This window comes from Pygocentrus nattereri, chromosome 24, assembly GCF_015220715.1.
Source record: "Pygocentrus nattereri isolate fPygNat1 chromosome 24, fPygNat1.pri, whole genome shotgun sequence".
In the NCBI taxonomy this organism is placed as follows: Eukaryota; Metazoa; Chordata; class Actinopteri; order Characiformes; family Serrasalmidae; genus Pygocentrus; species Pygocentrus nattereri.
The window spans coordinates 32,409,869-32,426,801 of record NC_051234.1 but is presented as its reverse complement, the minus strand read 5'-3'; the positions used below and the strand labels follow the sequence as shown (position 1 = coordinate 32,426,801).

Below are 16,933 nucleotides of genomic sequence, written 5' to 3'. Positions count from 1 at the left end.
AGCTGAAGCTGGACATCAAGCAGGAATGGGAAAGAATTCCACCTACAAAGCTTCAACAATCAGTGTCCTCAGTTCCCAAACGCTTATTGAGTGTTAAAGGAAAGGTGATGTAACTCAGTGGGAAACACGCCCCTGTCCCAACTTCTCTGGAACGTGTTGCAGCCATCAAATTCAAAATGAGTGAATATTTGCAAAAAACAATAAAGTTTATCTGTTTTAACATTAAATATCTCGTCTTTGTAGTGAATTCAATTGAATATCGGTTGAAAAGGATTTGCAGATCATCGTTTTCTGTTTTTATTTATGTTTTACACAACGTCCCAACTTCACTGGAATTGGGGTTGTTAACTCCTCGGGACCACCAGTGGGTCCAAACCGCACTTGGTCATGTTGCATATAGTGATATGTGGAGATCATAAAACACACGTTCTGTTCATTTGAGGGGAGATTTTACAAAATAAATAAATAAAATAAAAATTTACATTTATTTCATGCAGGTGCCCAATTTGGCCATTTAAAATTTAGATGGAAAAACCGAAATATACCCTGGAGAATAAGAGCTTAAACATTTTATTGCCATTTTGCCGTTAGGTAAATAAGGTTAAAGTGGAGATTCGGTCAAAAAAAGACACAGATGTCCCATTACACTAAATCAGGGGTCTCAAACTCTGGCCTGGGGGGCTGGTGTCCAGCTCGTTTTGGTGGTTTCTATGTTCAGCTTATTAAACCTGCTCATTAACTGACGAGTTGAATCTGGTGTGTTTAAGGAGGAACAGCGCCAAACTGTGCCGGATTTCGGCCCTCCGGGATCGGACTCGGAGACCCCTTCTCTAAATGTACACTCTTAAAAAAAGATGCTTCTTCAAGGTTTCTTTAGTAAAGACAATATTTCAACGTAGAACCACGAACACTCAAAGAACCATTTCCCTGCTTCAGAGGTTCCTTGCATGGACAAATCGTTATTCAGATTGATGTAGAATGTGTTGCATATGGTTGTATGTAGAACCTTTTTGAAAGGGTTCTGCGTAGCACCAAAAAGGGTTCTTTTATTGTTACAACTTGACATTGTGACCGTAGCAGAATCCTTTTTGGTGCTACGTAGAACCCTTAACAATACATCAATATGAAGACACCATGCAACAACCATTTGAGCAAACACATGGTTCTACGTAGCACCATGTCTTTATTGAAGAACCATCTTTTTTAGGAGTTCAGTTGTTCAACCAGGACATGTTGGATGTCCACGTTTTCCCAGTTTTGCACGGGAGCTACGAGACTAATGTACCTTACAGGTAACAGAGGCTCCCAGGTGGCTGTAACCTTATATATGGCTTGGCAATGTGATGTCAGGACACAGTGTCTTACTGGTGGGCGGCCGTTTTGGCAGGGTTATCAGTCTAGGTTCTAAATCGTTTAATGAGTCTTCGTTTCTTACCTGCTCTCCTTGACTTTACTTAATCTTTACCTCTTGGGTTCACTAAATATCAGAGCTGGCTAGCAGGTGGGCAGATCTCCGTGGCTACCGGATCAAAGGTCAGAGCAGAATCAAAGAAAGCTGATAGGATTGTATGGATTTCAAGGAATAAAACATTGTTTAGTGCATTTCTCAGCTTTGGCGTCAACAAACCAGCTTTCCGTAACTCGTTGTTTTCCAGCTTAAAGGTTCGAGATGAAGTAAGTTATGATGTGACTTGGCTGGGAATGTTAGCCGAGGTCACAGAGGAATGCTAATTGTCTGTGACCTCAGCATTTAAGTATTTCAGGTTGACGGCCGTTCAGTCTGAGCTTTAAGCCGCATGTAATCGTGAATGGATTTCTGTGGGGTTTTATTATAGGACAGTACAGTAATAGTGTCATTAGTTTGCTGACCATCTAGGCTAACAGTGTTGGCTAAAAGGCTAATTAAAGGGAATTTGCCAAATACCAACTGAAATATGTCAGTAACTCAGTTAAATATGCCAGGAACTGAGTAAAGTATAACCAAGTGGAATATGCCAATAAGTCATTTATATATGCCAATAACTGAGTGAATATGCAACTCATTTAAATATGTTAGTAATTGAGTTAAATATGCCAGTGACTCATTTAAATGTTAGTAACAGAGTTAAATATGCCAGTGACTCATTTAAATATGTTAGTAATGGAGTTAAACATGCAAGTAACTCATTTAAATATGTTAGTAATGGAGTTAAACATGCAAGTAACTCATTAAAATATGTTAGAAATGGAGTTAAATATGCTAGTAACTCATTTAAATATGTTAGTAACAGATTTAAATATGCCAGTAACTCATTTAAATGTTAGTAACAGAGTTAAATATGCCAGTGACTCATTTAAATGTTAGTAATTGAGTTAAATATGCCAGTGACTCATTTAAATGTTAGTAACAGAGTTAAATATGCAAGTAACTCATTTAAATATGTTAGTAACAGAGTTAAATATGCAAGTAACTCATTAAAATATGTTAGAAATGGAGTTAAACATGCCAGTAACTCATTTAAATATGTTAGTAACAGAGTTAAATATGCAAGTAACTCATTTAAATATGTTAGTAACAGAGTTAAATATGCAAGTAACTCATTTAAATATGTTAGTAACAGAGTTAAATATGCCAGTAACTCATTTAAATGTTAGTAACAGAGTTAAATATGCAAGTAACTCATTTAAATATGTTAGTAACAGAGTTAAATATGCCAGTAACTCATTTAAATATGTTAGTAATGGAGTTAAACATGCAAGTAATTCATTAAAATATGTTAGAAATGGAGTTAAATATGCCAGTAACTCATTTAAATATGTTAGTAACAGAGTTAAACATGCCAGTAACTCATTTAAATATGTTAGTAACAGAGTTAAATATGCAAGTAACTCATTAAAATATGTTAGTAATTGAGTTAAATATGCCAGTGACTCATTTAAATATGTTAGTAACAGAGTTAAATATGCAAGTAACTCATTTAAATATGTTAGTAACAGAGTTAAATATGCCAGTAACTCATTTAAATATGTTAGTAACAGAGTTAAACATGCCAGTAACTCATTTAAATATGTTAGTAACAGAGTTAAATATGCCAGTAACTCATTAAAATATGTTAGTAACAGAGTTAAATATGCAAGTAACTCATTAAAATATGTTAGTAATTGAGTTAAACATGCCAGTAACTCATTTAAATATGTTAGTAACAGAGTTAAATATGCCAGTAACTCATTTAAATATGTTAGTAACAGAGTTAAATATGCAAGTAACTAATCTAAATTTGCTAGAAACTGAGTAAAATATAACTCGTTAAAAATGCCAGTAACGCAGTGAACGACATCAGTGGCTGAGTGAAATGTCAGTTAATGGACTTTGTGACATTAAATTGGCTGCAACCACGAGGGGCATTTCCAGATCATTATATTACTTTGTAGGGAATTTGTATATAAGCAGTAAATAACGCTCATTTAATCCGTGTATTATCCGTCGGCTTCCCTCTGAAGTTGGATACAATTGATTCACTTCTGAGCCGGTCAGGCCTGCGGCGTCTGTTTCCAAGATAAAACACAAAGAACTGCTGTCCATATGGCTGAACATTCCCATAATGCAGTGCAGTGTGATGTGTGTTGCCGGGCCCTGTTGCTGCCTGCATTGGTCTCAAAGCTCCAGTGCAAAACTAAAGAAGCAAACTTTGGACACTTAGCCCGTCTTAGTTAATTGACTGTAAATGGAAAACTGTGTAAATTAGATTTCCGTCTTTTGGCGTCGTGCCAAATTTATTGTTGCTTCAGTCGGATGTCTGAGCTGCCTCCGTTTTCTCTCGCCCCTGGCGTACTGGCACAGTTTGTACCCCGGCTTCCTGAATTACTTACGCTCTAAAGGAACATTCAGGAAAGGCTTTTCACAGCTAGGACTCCCACAGTCCGACAAAGAGGCCTTCAGGGCCAGTTTCAAAGAATGTCTGTCTTTGTTTCAGCAAATAACGGAGTATTACGCTAAACACACTGACGGCCCTCAGAGATGGCAGACGCCTCCCGTGCTGGAGGAGCTAAAGGTAAACACACACACACACACACACACACACACACACACACTTGTTTTTATACATTTCAGGACAGACACAAACTCAGTTCCAGACAAGTTGGGACATAATAAGGCATTTGATTTTCTCAACATACAAAGTGATTTTTGTAAATATGTGGTTTTTCCAAATGTGATGCCTCTAACGCATTCTGAAAAACGGGACAGGAGCATTGTAAGACTGGGAAGTGTTTGGAAACACCTGCTTTGAAAAATTCCACATGCAAACAGGTGAATAGGTAACAACTGATGCTATCTTGATTGGGTATAAAGGGAGCATTCACAAAAGACCCGGTCATTTATGGGCAGGGACGGGTTGAGGTTCGCCGCGAAGTCAACGGTGTCAGACAATTTAAGAGCCATGTTTCCCAGGACATGATTGCAAGGAATTTAGGAATTTCACCATCTATAGTGCATCAAATTATTAAAAGAGTCAGAGAATCTGGAGAAATCTCAGTGCGTAAAGGGCAAGGCTGAAAACCAGTATTGAATGCTCTTGACTTTCGAACCCTCAAACAGCACTGCATTAAAAACCAACATGCTTCTGTAATGAATCTAAGCACATGAGCTCAGGATAACTTTGGAAAACCCTGATCAGTAAACACAGTTTGTTGCTGCTTCTGCAAAGGCATGTTAAGTCTGTACTGTGCAAAGCGGTAGCCGTATATCCACAGACACCAAAAAAACGCTGCCGACTTCTCTGGGTTGAAGCTCGTCTGAGATGGGCTGAAGTAGAAACTTGCTTCCTTTAAAGAAACCTTACTATAATATAATACCTTGACTATTAGAGCCCGCCCCTCAATTTGAGCCATAAATATCAAAATAAGATCCCACCTTTATCAACCTGCTAACTTCACGTAAACGTTTTATACTGTTTCAGAGTCATTTAAAGCTTCTTAATGACTTTTTTGAAGCTTGTATATTAGCGTGTATTCTGTACTGTGGCCGTTTCTCACTGCCTCTTTCAGTAGTGAGCTCTGCTGTAGACTTGCTGCAGCTGTTTTCCATTTCCAACATCCCACTGATTTGGCTGCCACTCGTATTCACACAGTGACATATCTAGGACTTTCACAAGGCAGTTCCAGACTGACGACTGGTCATTTCAATTTAACCCTCTTGTTTCCATCCAAAACTTGAAAGCAACAGAATAAATGTAGTTCTGTTATATATGCAGAGTTTAGATACAAGCATGCTTCTGTTGAATAGAAAAAAAATATTAATTATTAAAAACATATATTTGTGTATTTTTTTTTTAGTTTCCAGAACTCATTAGGCCTTTTCTGAAGACCTAAAAGGCCCTGAGGTTTCGTGTTTGATGATATTTCTCTCTGTGTAGTTGTGGACAGACTGTCAACAGTTGAATTATGCAGGAAACTAGAAACCTTGTTGTCCTTTAAAAATGCATAGCATTACATTTGTCAACAACTGTTGGTGAGGAAATTGTATGTTGTGCACTGCATGCTTTAAAATGCGTGTTTGTGTGTGAAGGCAAAAGCTCGTGCGGCAGGTCTGTGGAATCTGTTCCTGCCTGCGGTCAGTGGACTCTCTCAGGTGGACTATTCCTACATTGCTGAGGAAACTGGACGATGCTTCTTTGCTCCGGAGGTCTTCAACTGCCAGGCCCCAGGTCTGTTTTTTCTAAACAGAGTGAAACGTATTTCTAAAGATGTTGTTTTGTCTTTTTAGAGCTACGTCATGTGTTAGGAAGGCCAGTGGTTACATGCTTTTGATGTAAACCCACAGTGTAATTTCACTGTCAGCATAATTTTTGGGCAATGTAGTTATTAACTCATGGCACAATAAACAGAGTCTATGATCATTGTTTTGGGAGGCTTTAGACAAGAAGACAGCCAGTCTGGGCACCTTTAACATAAGCAGGTAGTGTTCTGAGTATAACCCCTAACAGAAATCAGCATAATGCTAGGGTTCCCTCACTAACTGCAGCATGAGAGCAAGCTGTCTAGTTCTGGAGGTTCTCAGTTGCACAGTTTGTGAGTTTTTCCTGCTTCACGTAGAAAATGAAGTGATGAGTTGAGTCAACTGAAGATTGGAGGATAAGTTCTGGATCACTGCTCAGATACTCCATCACTCCGTCTTTCCAGAGAACGCAGCTCTTTTCCTTTTTAAGCTCTTGTGGTGCTCAGAACATTTAATGGTTAAATGGCACCAACAGCCAGAAACAGTGGAAAAAATCAGCAACACGCTGGAAACCAGCAGCGATTTTTAATACACACTGCTCAAAAAAAATAAAGGGAACAGTCAAATAACAGATCCTGTTATCTGAGTGAAGGAAATTTTCTCATTGAACACTTTGTTCTGTACAAAGTTGGATCTCCACCTGTTGTCTTTTCCATTTGCACAACAGCTGTGAAATTGATTGACAATCAGTGCTGCTCTTGGGTTTCGATATTTGCGCTTTAACTGTGATGAAAGGCAGCTGGTCGGGTTCTAGAAGGGATGCGCTTGGTCTAATTCCACTGAATTCCTTTGTCTGAATACTTTTCCGTTTGGATCAAACTTCCAAGATGTGAACATTCAGTGAAACTCTTTATTTATAGTCTTTATTTTCCTTCAGTAATCTGGTCTGATCTGCTCTAAAATGCTTGTAGCTTTTCTCTAATGTGGATTCTTATGGTACGTTTCTCCATCCCTATAAAAGGTTTGGATTCCTGGGCTCATGTGTGTGAGTCGAGGATCATGTGTGTGTGGTCAGTGGGTGTTTGACTGACAGCTGTGTTGCTGTGGTAACTGTGCCGCAGACTCAGGGAACATGGAGGTGCTGCACCTGTATGGATCTGAAGAGCAGAAGAAGCAGTGGCTGGAGCCCTTACTGAGAGGAGAGATGCGGTCCTGCTTCTGCATGACTGGTAAAGCACAAGCACTCAAAATCCAGTACACATAAAGTGCTTTTCCACCAGGCAGCGAAGAACAGTACGGTTACTAATCCAAGCCCAAAACGATCCCTGTTCGAGGAGCTGTGTCCATTTTCCATCACACAGTGGTACCCGTGAAAGTAAGCGGGGTTCTGTGGCCATCACACAACACAACCTGTTTGTCTGCAGGTTGAATGGTGGCAAAAATAGCCACGTCTACATGCAGCCTTTAAATCTCTTAATAATCCGACCAATAGCTTAATCGGAATATAATGCGTCCATGTATACACTTCAGTCGGAATAGTCTAGTCCGATCAAGGCCATTCAGAATACAGTTTGTATCCGAATGATCAAGGTGGGTAATTCTGTAAATAATCCATTAAACAGGAGAATAATATCCGTGTAAACGCCTGTATCCGATTACATTCCCTATCGGAAAGTTTAAGTCCGTTCTGCATGTGCGTCGCGTCACATGGCAAAAACATCTCAGAAACTATAGATAATAGTTATACACCAGGTCTAATCCTCCTCTACAGTAAAATAAAGCTCTGCTGATCCTTCAACACAGTTTAACAGTAAATGGTCTCAAACGCTGGAGTTAATGTAGAACTGCTGATTCACCCTTTAACCCTGAAGATCAGCGCAGACGGCTGGTCACCATAGCAACACAGACTACAGTCTCACCCAGCTAGTAGATACAAAATGGCACAGAAAAATATTCAATACAAACATCCATAATTCAGAGACAAATTGAGTGATTAGCATTTATAATCACCCCAGCTGGTTTTCTGAGACGTTTAATCTGCAACAAGAAACCGAAACACTAAAAAGTCACAAAGCTGAAGGTTCTTGTTTGAATTTTCCCATTTGTTATCCCTCAGGCACCATTTAAGGTGGAACGGAAAAATTTTAACAAGAAGCTGGGGAATGAGAAGCGACTTCAGCCTCGTAAAAAGCCAAATGTTAAGAGACGTTTTACAAGAAACTGATCTACTTTTGAGGAGAAGTTTCCTGCTAGAGATGCGAGAAAAGCGGCTACAGCTGAGCTTTAAGCTCAAAGCAGAGCGAAGTTAGTCTGTGTTTTGATTTATACTGAATTTGTTAGCCTGTACTGGTACATCAGCACATACTGACACAGATTTACGGCTTAATTGGTAAAATGGACAGAAAATGTTGCGGCTCCCAAGATGGTTCGATTTTTATTAAAAGGACAAAATTTCAGTTGTGACCCCTCCTATAAATAAAAAAAGCTATAGATAAAAGAAAAAAGTGAGTAGACGGGGCTTTAAGAACAGTATGGTTCACTCGGCAACCAAAATGAGGACAAAATGCTTGATTAAAGCAGGTATTTTTTGGCTCCCCCTACAGTTGCGGAGTAAATTTCACATGGACACCACTGTTGTAAATACAGCTTGTGCTGTGAGCGCCCTCTCATGGACAGCTGTAGACATGCGTTTGTTGACGAGCTGCAGGGTACAGAAGTCAGATTATACTCGCATTTCTATGTTTCTGTGTGTAAACAACAGCAATCATGAGTGTAATCTGTAGCGTCCGTATGCCTGAGTGATGCGCATGCATGCGAGGGGGAGTCTGATTCTGATGGGGTGTTGGAATTTGGCCCAGCACCAGCAAAGACGACATGAGAGGAGAAAGACGACTTTGGTCAAAACAGCTTTTCTCCGTCTCCACAATATTGCTCGACTTCGCCCCTCCTGCTCTGCATGACAGACACTGAATCTCTGGTTGACGCTATGCTTTCATGTCATCCCGCCTAGACTACTGCACCTCCCTTCTCATTGGTGTTCTTTACAAAACTATCCGCCCTCTTCAGGTTTCACAAAAGTCAGCAGCTAGAATTCTCTATTACTCTAAAAATCAGCTCATTTCACCCCACTTTTACATCAGTTACACTGGTTACCCGTCCTGCTTCGTAGGTCATATACACGGTCTAGCACCAACTCACTTGGCCGAGCCCCTGCACCCTTACTGCCCCGCTCGAACACTTCGGTCCTCTGACTCAGGTCGTCTAATTGTCCGAAAATCTAGACTGGCCACGGTCGGAGGCAGATCTTTCAGTGTCACGGACTACAGACTATGGAACTCATTACCACCGTCTCTCCGTGACTGTCAGTCCTTTAAAGCTCAGCTTAAAACCCGCCTCTTTTCTCAGCACTTTCACTCGTCTCCTCTTTCACGTTCACTCTTCTTCTTCCTCATGTTTTTTTTTGCCTATGTAAAGCGACCTTGGGTCTGAGAAAGGCGCTATGTAAGTTGAATATAAGGTCACAACCTACAATGCAGTCTTTCATAAATAACACTGGCAGGGATGACCACTCTGCTGTCGGAGTTTCGTTGTTTTCCCGTTAGCCGTGAGTCTGTCCTGCATCCTTTTATCTCTTTTAGCTCTTGCCAGTGAGTAAAAGCCAGTCGGAGATTTACTCTTTTCCCGTCTCTCGCTCGGTCTGTCTTTTCCTCTTCCCTGCTTCCTTCGACAGCGTTCCTTTGACCTCTTCACAGCCTGTGCCGTGATGTCCATGCTGGGAATACCGAGCTGCTGCTTCTTATAGCTGCTGAGTTGTTGGTGTGTTACATGGTGCCGTAAAGCGTTACGCAGTTCTGGCGAGAGGTTCTCGTGCCGCTCCTCCAAAGTTACATAGCGCTATAGCAGACGTTCCAGCCCAGCAGTGTAGCGTCATGATGATGTTTGAAGCTGTTAGTTTAAGGTAAAATTGTTACATAATGTCTCTTTAAAGATTTGTAACCTTACTGTACTCTACTGCACTGCCTAGCCTGGTTGAAAACCACATGCAGTAGCACATGGAACATACAAGTCACTCTCAGATGTCCACATATAATGCAAAATGAAAAAAATGTTACAGAGGAAAAGTGCATTTCAGCTTGTGCCTGTTGGCCGATCAGCAAGATGAAGCCCAACCCTCACATTAAGACCCCGAGTTTATGAATTCATACACCATAGCCTATACACGTCAAAATACAGCAGAATACATTCATTCATCTTCTAAGCCGCTTATCCACCTGGGTAGCAGGGGTGTTGGAGCCTTTTCCAGCAGAATTGTTTACTATATTGTAGTATTGAAAAAAAAAGTATCAAATAATCATTTGTGCCAACCTAACACGCACAGACATGAACACCGGTACCTCCGTTTACCTCTTTTAAATAGCTCAGTCTGAATGCTTAAGCAGTGGCACTTGTTCGTTCTTCATCCAAACAAATCCATAAGAAACACGTGCAGAAGCCTGTTCTCATGGAGTTCTGGCCCTACTCCAGAACATCTACTCCAGCTAATCAGTGTCTTCAAAAAGCATCTGGATATTGGAGCCAGATGTTTTAGATTAGAGCTGGAACTAAACTCTGTGGGGGGGGAGGATATCTGGGATTTTTGCACTGCTCATCTGGGAGCTTGACAAGCAGCTGAGACAGAACACAAGTTTAAAAAAATATTAGACAGCACATCTGGAACATCCTTTCATGAGAGCTTGACTCTCTGGTTTTGGTTAACCTGTGGAAGTTTTTCCACTTTCATCACTGAGACAAAGGAAAAAAAACAGACTGCAGACTTGAACCTGTTGATACAGAAAGTGGATGAAGAAGAATTTCCTATTAAAATGGACATTAAGTTTTCAGGAGGAGATTAGATAGAAGATGATCCCTTTGCTTAAGGAAGAAGAAAAACAAATGGGGAAAAAAACAGGAGTTTCCAAAACTGGAGTTCTAAAACATTAAAATCTACAGAGAAAATGTGTCTCTTAACAACCACCTGGAAGACCTGGTCAACCCCAAAACTGCCCCCTTCAGATAAACAGCACTGAAAGCTTTGATCTCTGAGAGAGAGGAGAACATCAAACTGCTTCAGATCTGAAAACATCCACAGGTGTTTCTGTCCATCCTTCCACTGTGAGAAGACCACTCAGCGCTGTGGGTCTGAAAGGACGTGTAGCTGATCAAGAAGAACCTCACAGAGAAAAGGAGACGGACACATCAAACAAAGAAGCTGGACGATGGACTGACCACCCCAGAGCCCAGACCTCAACACCACCGAATGGGTTTGATTAGTTCAGAAAATCAACCAGCTTCTCAGACGGAGCTTTGGAGGCGTGTCTGCAGGTTCTTTGGAAGGGAAGCTGGAATAAAGGCTGTTAAGTCTTTAAAACTTCTACTTAACAGGCATTTTGACTGGAAATTAAGTAAATGAAAGGTGGTCTCTGACTTTTTTGTGTATTGTCTAAATTTTCCTTTACCTAATCTTTCGGTATTGAACTCCAATCTTAACTCCAGCTGAATATTTTGTCTGGTTTAGCTTTTTCAGGTGAAAGCTACATTTTCGGTCATGGGGATCAGCTACAAAACCATTAAGATGCAAAAAAGGTTCATGTTTGGTTCCTGCAAAGCCAGTAAAACAATTAGGTCACACTCACACATCCACACATGCACCCTCAGGCCCCCTGTCTGAGCGTGAGGGAGGGAGGGATTTGAGTTTAGGAGACAATGCGTATGTGTTTGAGACTGATACTGGACAAATGAGCAGAGGAGAGCAGCTGAGGGGAGAGAGAATGAGTCACTTCCTCCCTGCTCTGCTGACTGCCAGAGAGTGACAAGTGTAAGTGTGTGTGTGTGTGTGTGTGTGTGTGTGTGTGTTGGTTAATAAAAAGGCCTCCTTTCATTGTTTTCTATCATTCCTATCGTTGAATATATGCAGATTCCGTCTAATTGCTCCAGAGCCTTCTGACCTGTTGATGTACAGTACTGTTCAAAAGTCAGAGACCACCTGTCATTTATTTATTTATTCGTTTTTAGTTCATTCATTTTTCAGCTTCAAGGACTGAAAAGCAGCAAATATATTATTGCTGTTGGAACAAAACCTTTCCAAAATGTTAACTTTACAGGAGAAGGAAAAAACCTACTTTACTTTTAATGTAAGTCAATGGAACCAGACGTCTTTCCAAGTAAGTTTGGGCCGTTTCTTTTTGTCCATCCTTCATGGAATTTAAATGCAATGTAAAGGGCAACAGGCACTTTGGATTTATGTCAAAACCTGAAAAATGGGCACATTTGTTATATGAGCTATATGTGCTGTGTCTGATCCACTCATACCAGCACAACACACACTAACACGCCACCACTACATCAGTGTCACTGCAGTGCTGAGAATGATCCACCACCCAAACAGTACCTGCTCTGTGAGGGTCCATGGGGGTCCTGACCACTGAAGAACAGGGTAACAGAGTATCAGAGAAACAGATGGACTACAGTCTGTAACTGTAGAACTACAGAGTGCAGCTATACAGTAAGTGGAGCTGATAAAGTGGACAGTGAGCGTAGAAACGAGGAGGTGGTCAGAATGTTTTGCCTGACCGGCATATATACAGTATATACAATATACAAAGAAATCTGCAGACATGCCTCCAAAGTTCAGTTGGTTGATCATTTTCAGGTTCTCACCATTTAAACGTTCCCAAGCAAGTTCACTGTGTGTTTGACACTGAGGTCTGGACTCTGGGTTGGTCAGTCCATTGTTCTTTGTTTCATTCGCTGGTTGTTCTCTACTTTGTCAATTTCCTTTCCTCACAAACAGCTTCTTGACAGCTACACATCCTCTCAGACCCTTAGTGTTGAGTTGTCTTCTCACAGTGGAAGGAAACACCTGTGGATTTTTTTTCCATCGTATTCGTCTGACGGTCAGGGTTGTGGTGTCCTGAAGGATAAACAACTTGTACTGAGTGGCCGTTTCAACTGGAAATTAAACTGAGATTAGTGTCTGACTTTTGTGCAATAAAAAATACTTTGTTTTGTTGTTCAAATGTGTATGGGACCCTCACAGAGCAGGTGTTATTTGGGTGGTGGGACATTCTCAGCACTGCAGTAACACTGATGTATTATTTTGTGTTGCACTAGTGTGAGTGGATCAGACACAGCAGAGCTGCAAGACAGAGACTGTTAATCTACACTTTAGTGTCGTAGTGCTCAGGTTCTGTCTCAGCTTCTTATACAGTAATGTTTGTGGTTATGTTATTAAAAGGGAACGGTCAGTTTGTATATGCAGTGCCGGACGTGTGAAAAAACGACATTTTTGCCATCAGATACATCAGATTGGCTGAGTTTTAAACAGAGAGAGGACTCAACGCAGCTGCACAGTCCTCCCATTCATTCACTCCCATCACCTTACCTTGAGATTAAGACGTGATGATGTCGAGACAAGACAGAGAACCAAATGATGTCGAGACAAGACAGAGAACCAAATGATGTCGAGACAAGACAGAGAACCAAATGATGTCGAGACAAGAACAAGACTGAATGATGTTGAGACAAGACAGAGAACCAAATGATGTCGAGACAAGAACAAGACTGAATGATGTTGAGACAAGACTGAGATGACCAAATGATGTTGAGACAAGAATGAGACCAAATGATGTCGAGACGAGGCTGAGAACCAAACGATGTCGAGACGAGGCTGAGAACCAAACGATGTCGAGACGAGGCTGAGAACCAAATGATGTCGAGACGAGGCTGAGAACCAAATGATGTCGAGACGAGGCTGAGAACCAAACGATATCGAGACGAGACAGAGAACCATATGATGTCGAGACGAGACTGAGAATCAAACTATGTCGAGATGAGGCTGAGAACCAAACGATGTCGAGACGAGGCTGAGAACCAAATGATGTCGAGACGAGGCTGAGAACCAAACGATGTCGAGACGAGGCTGAGAACCAAACGATGTCGAGACGAGGCTGAGAACCAAACGATGTCGAGACGAGGCTGAGAACCAAACGATGTCGAGACGAGGCTGAGAAACAATTGATGTCGAGACGAGAATGAGAACCAAACGATGTCAAGACGAGGCTGAGAACCAATTGATGTCGAGATGAGACACAGACAACCAAATAATATTGCGACAAGACTGAAAACAAAATGATGTGACCAAGTGGTCATATTTGTATATGTCAGGAGGTCCTGTGCAATGAGGGAGGTGTGAAAAAACTATTTTTTTGTGATCAGATCCAGAGAAAAGCAAGGAAAATGCACTTTTATCTTGTTTGGCTGGGTTTCAAACAGAGAGAGAGGGACTCAATGCAGCTGCACAATCCTCCCATTCATTCACTCCCATCCACCAGCTCAACCTCTTCAACCCCAAACACAGCAGGAACAGAGTATTCACCACATTCACCTCCTTCAAACTCACGACGGAAAAGGCCGTCTCGCCAAACAGGAGCGAGAACTAGTCGCAGTAACAGGTTGGAGTTTAATGCAGGCAGTGCTGATAAAGACATGCCCCCAGCAGCAGTAACGGTCCAAGTGACCTCTGGGAGCTGTAGGAATAAGGCTTTATACACACTTCAAAAAAAGATGGTTCTTTGTGTTCTTTAGTAAAGAAAATGGTTCTACATAGAACCATGAACACTCAAAAAACCCTTGTGTATGATTAAGGGTTCTTTGCATGGTTAATTGATTCTTCAGATTGATGGAGAATGTGCTGTAGATGAAAAGGGTTCTATGTAGCACCAAAAAGGGTTCTTTTATTACAAGCTTGACATTATAACAATAGCAGAGCCTTTTTGGTGCTGTATGGAACCATTTTCAAAAAGGTTCTGTATAGAGCCATCTACAGCACATTGTCCATCAATCCAAAGAACCATTTCATGGTTCAAAGTATTTAATCCTATAAAGGGATTTTCTGTATTGATTTTTTTATGTTTACTAAAGAACCCTTTAAGAACCATAATTTTCAAGAGTGTAGGTTCTTGAAATAAAAAGCTCAGTGTCTAAGACATGAAGATGTTGAGACAAGACTGAGAACCAAATGATGTCGAGACAAGACTGAGAACCAAATGATGTTGAGAAAAGACAGAGACCAAATGATGTGACCAAGTGATCACGTTTGTATATGTTTAAGACTCAGGAGGTCCTGTGCAATGAGGGGTGTGTGAAAAAGCTAAATTTTTGCCATCAGATCCAGAGAAAAGCAAGGAAAATGCACTTTTGTCTGTTTTGGCTGGGTTTCAAACAGAGAGAGGACTCAATGCAGCTGCACAATCCTCCCATTCATTCACTCCCATCCACCAGCTCAACCTCTTCAACCCCAAACACAGCAGGAACAGAGTATTCACCACATTCACCTCCTTCAAACTCACGACGGAAAAGGCCGTCTCGCCAAACAGGAGCGAGAACTAGTCGCAGTAACAGGTTGGAGTTTAATGTGTCAAAGATGTCGAGACAAGCCCAAGACCAAATGATTTCAAGACAAAGACTGAGATCACCAAATGATGTCAAGACAAGACTGAGACCAAATGATGTCGTGACAAGCCAGAGACGTCCAAATATGGTCAAGACAAGACTAAGACCAAAGTATTCGGACAAATGGTCACGTTTGTATATGTTTTAGCCTCAGTAGGTCCTGTGCAATGTGCAATGTGTGAAAAAACTACTTTAAAAACTGTTCAAGAACCCTTGAAGGACCATCGTTTTTAAGAGTGTAGGTTCTTGAAATAAAAAGCTCCGTGTCTTTAGAATTGCACTGCAAAATGTGTTTTATTTTGCTCTGAACTTTTTGTTGCTCAAGGCTACTTCACAGTGCAACTGCTTCCCTTTATGCTTAGCCTGGTGTATTAAAATCACCAAATAAGTACCAAATATGGTACTTCACTCCATGTGCCCTCATTCTTTTTCAGAGCCAGATGTTGCGTCCAGTGATGCCACCAACATGCAGTGCACCCTTCAAAAGGACAATGGCCATTACATCATCAACGGCAAGAAGTGGTGGAGCAGTGGTGAGTGCTTGTGCTTGTTTATCTATCTTTTTAATTAAACCCCTTTATCTTAAACCTGCTCCACAATCTGAGGCATTAGTTGACCCAGACCCCAGCACTGACCCTGACCTAGGGCGACCAGATCAGAGCTGATGCAGGACATGGTGGCAGGACAGTTTGGCAAGGTGGGGGTTATGCTTTTGTCATATGTGCGTGTTTGTGCCAACCTAAACAAATTTCATGTGCAAGACAATAACTGTTTATTATATAGATGCATTTAGTACCGATTGATATGGTGAACCATCCATACAAACCTCTGACCACTGAACCAGCTTCAAAAATCCAGTATAACACATGGATTGTAGGCAGTTGTTTGACCAAAGTCATTGAAAAAACTGCCCAGTTCTGAACACAATGAACATCAGTTGCTATGTTTATTAATTGTATGCATATAAGCAATCAGACATGCCAGCTGAAAACTGAAGTGTGCGGCTAAATGTTGTGGTGTTCGGACTAGTTATTGGGAGGCCAGTAGCACAGCTATATGTCTCGATGTACCAAAAGCAAACTTGTGCAAACAGATGTTTTGTCCAGGTTCTCTGAGAGAAGCTGGTGCCTGACATTGTGAGGAAATCGCGCTTGGGTCAGCAGAGTTATAGATAGGATATGGTGGATGGCTACTGAGGTTATGTTGAGCCATAGCCCCCCACAATGGCATCTGTGTTCACTCGTGTGTTATGGTGACAACAAGGGCATATTTGTGCATATTTGTGGTGCCTTGTGGAATAATTTTTTCTACCACAATGAAAAGGCACGCTCAAAATAGCTATAGAGTAAACGGGTGGTGCTGAGGCGATAAGATGGGTGATTATATGTTAAAAACCTAAGTATAACCACTACATACATATATATATATATATATATATATATATATATATATATATATATATATGTTACACTGTGTGTAAATGTCACGATGAATGGACTGCAACAACTGACCAAAAATGACCTGGAAAAAATTCTGGTTCCATTGACTTACATTAACAGCAAAGTAGGTTTTTTTTCCTTCTACAATATATATATATATATCCTCCTTTTGCCCTGTTCTTCAGTGGTCACGACCCCCATGGACCCTCACAGAGCAGGTACTTTTGGGTGGTGGGTCATTCTCAGCACTGCAGTAACACTGACGTGATGGTGGTGTGTTAGTGTGTGTTGTGTGTTCTGAGGTGTTTAC

At 41.1% G+C, this 16,933-nt stretch overlaps 1 protein-coding gene across 3 annotated transcripts in view; it reads left to right on the top strand.

Moving 5' to 3' along the window:
- The window catches only part of acad11 (acyl-CoA dehydrogenase family, member 11), a 133,232-nt gene that overhangs the window by 20,338 nt on the left and 95,961 nt on the right, over positions 1 to 16,933 (top strand). For all 3 annotated transcript variants that reach the window (XM_037534032.1, XM_037534033.1, XM_037534034.1), the window contains 4 exons: positions 3,954 to 4,031; positions 5,546 to 5,684; positions 6,817 to 6,924; positions 15,619 to 15,717. In XM_037534032.1, the coding sequence (XP_037389929.1) occupies positions 3,954 to 4,031; positions 5,546 to 5,684; positions 6,817 to 6,924; positions 15,619 to 15,717 (424 nt within the window). The remainder of the gene's footprint in view (positions 1 to 3,953; positions 4,032 to 5,545; positions 5,685 to 6,816; positions 6,925 to 15,618; positions 15,718 to 16,933) is intronic.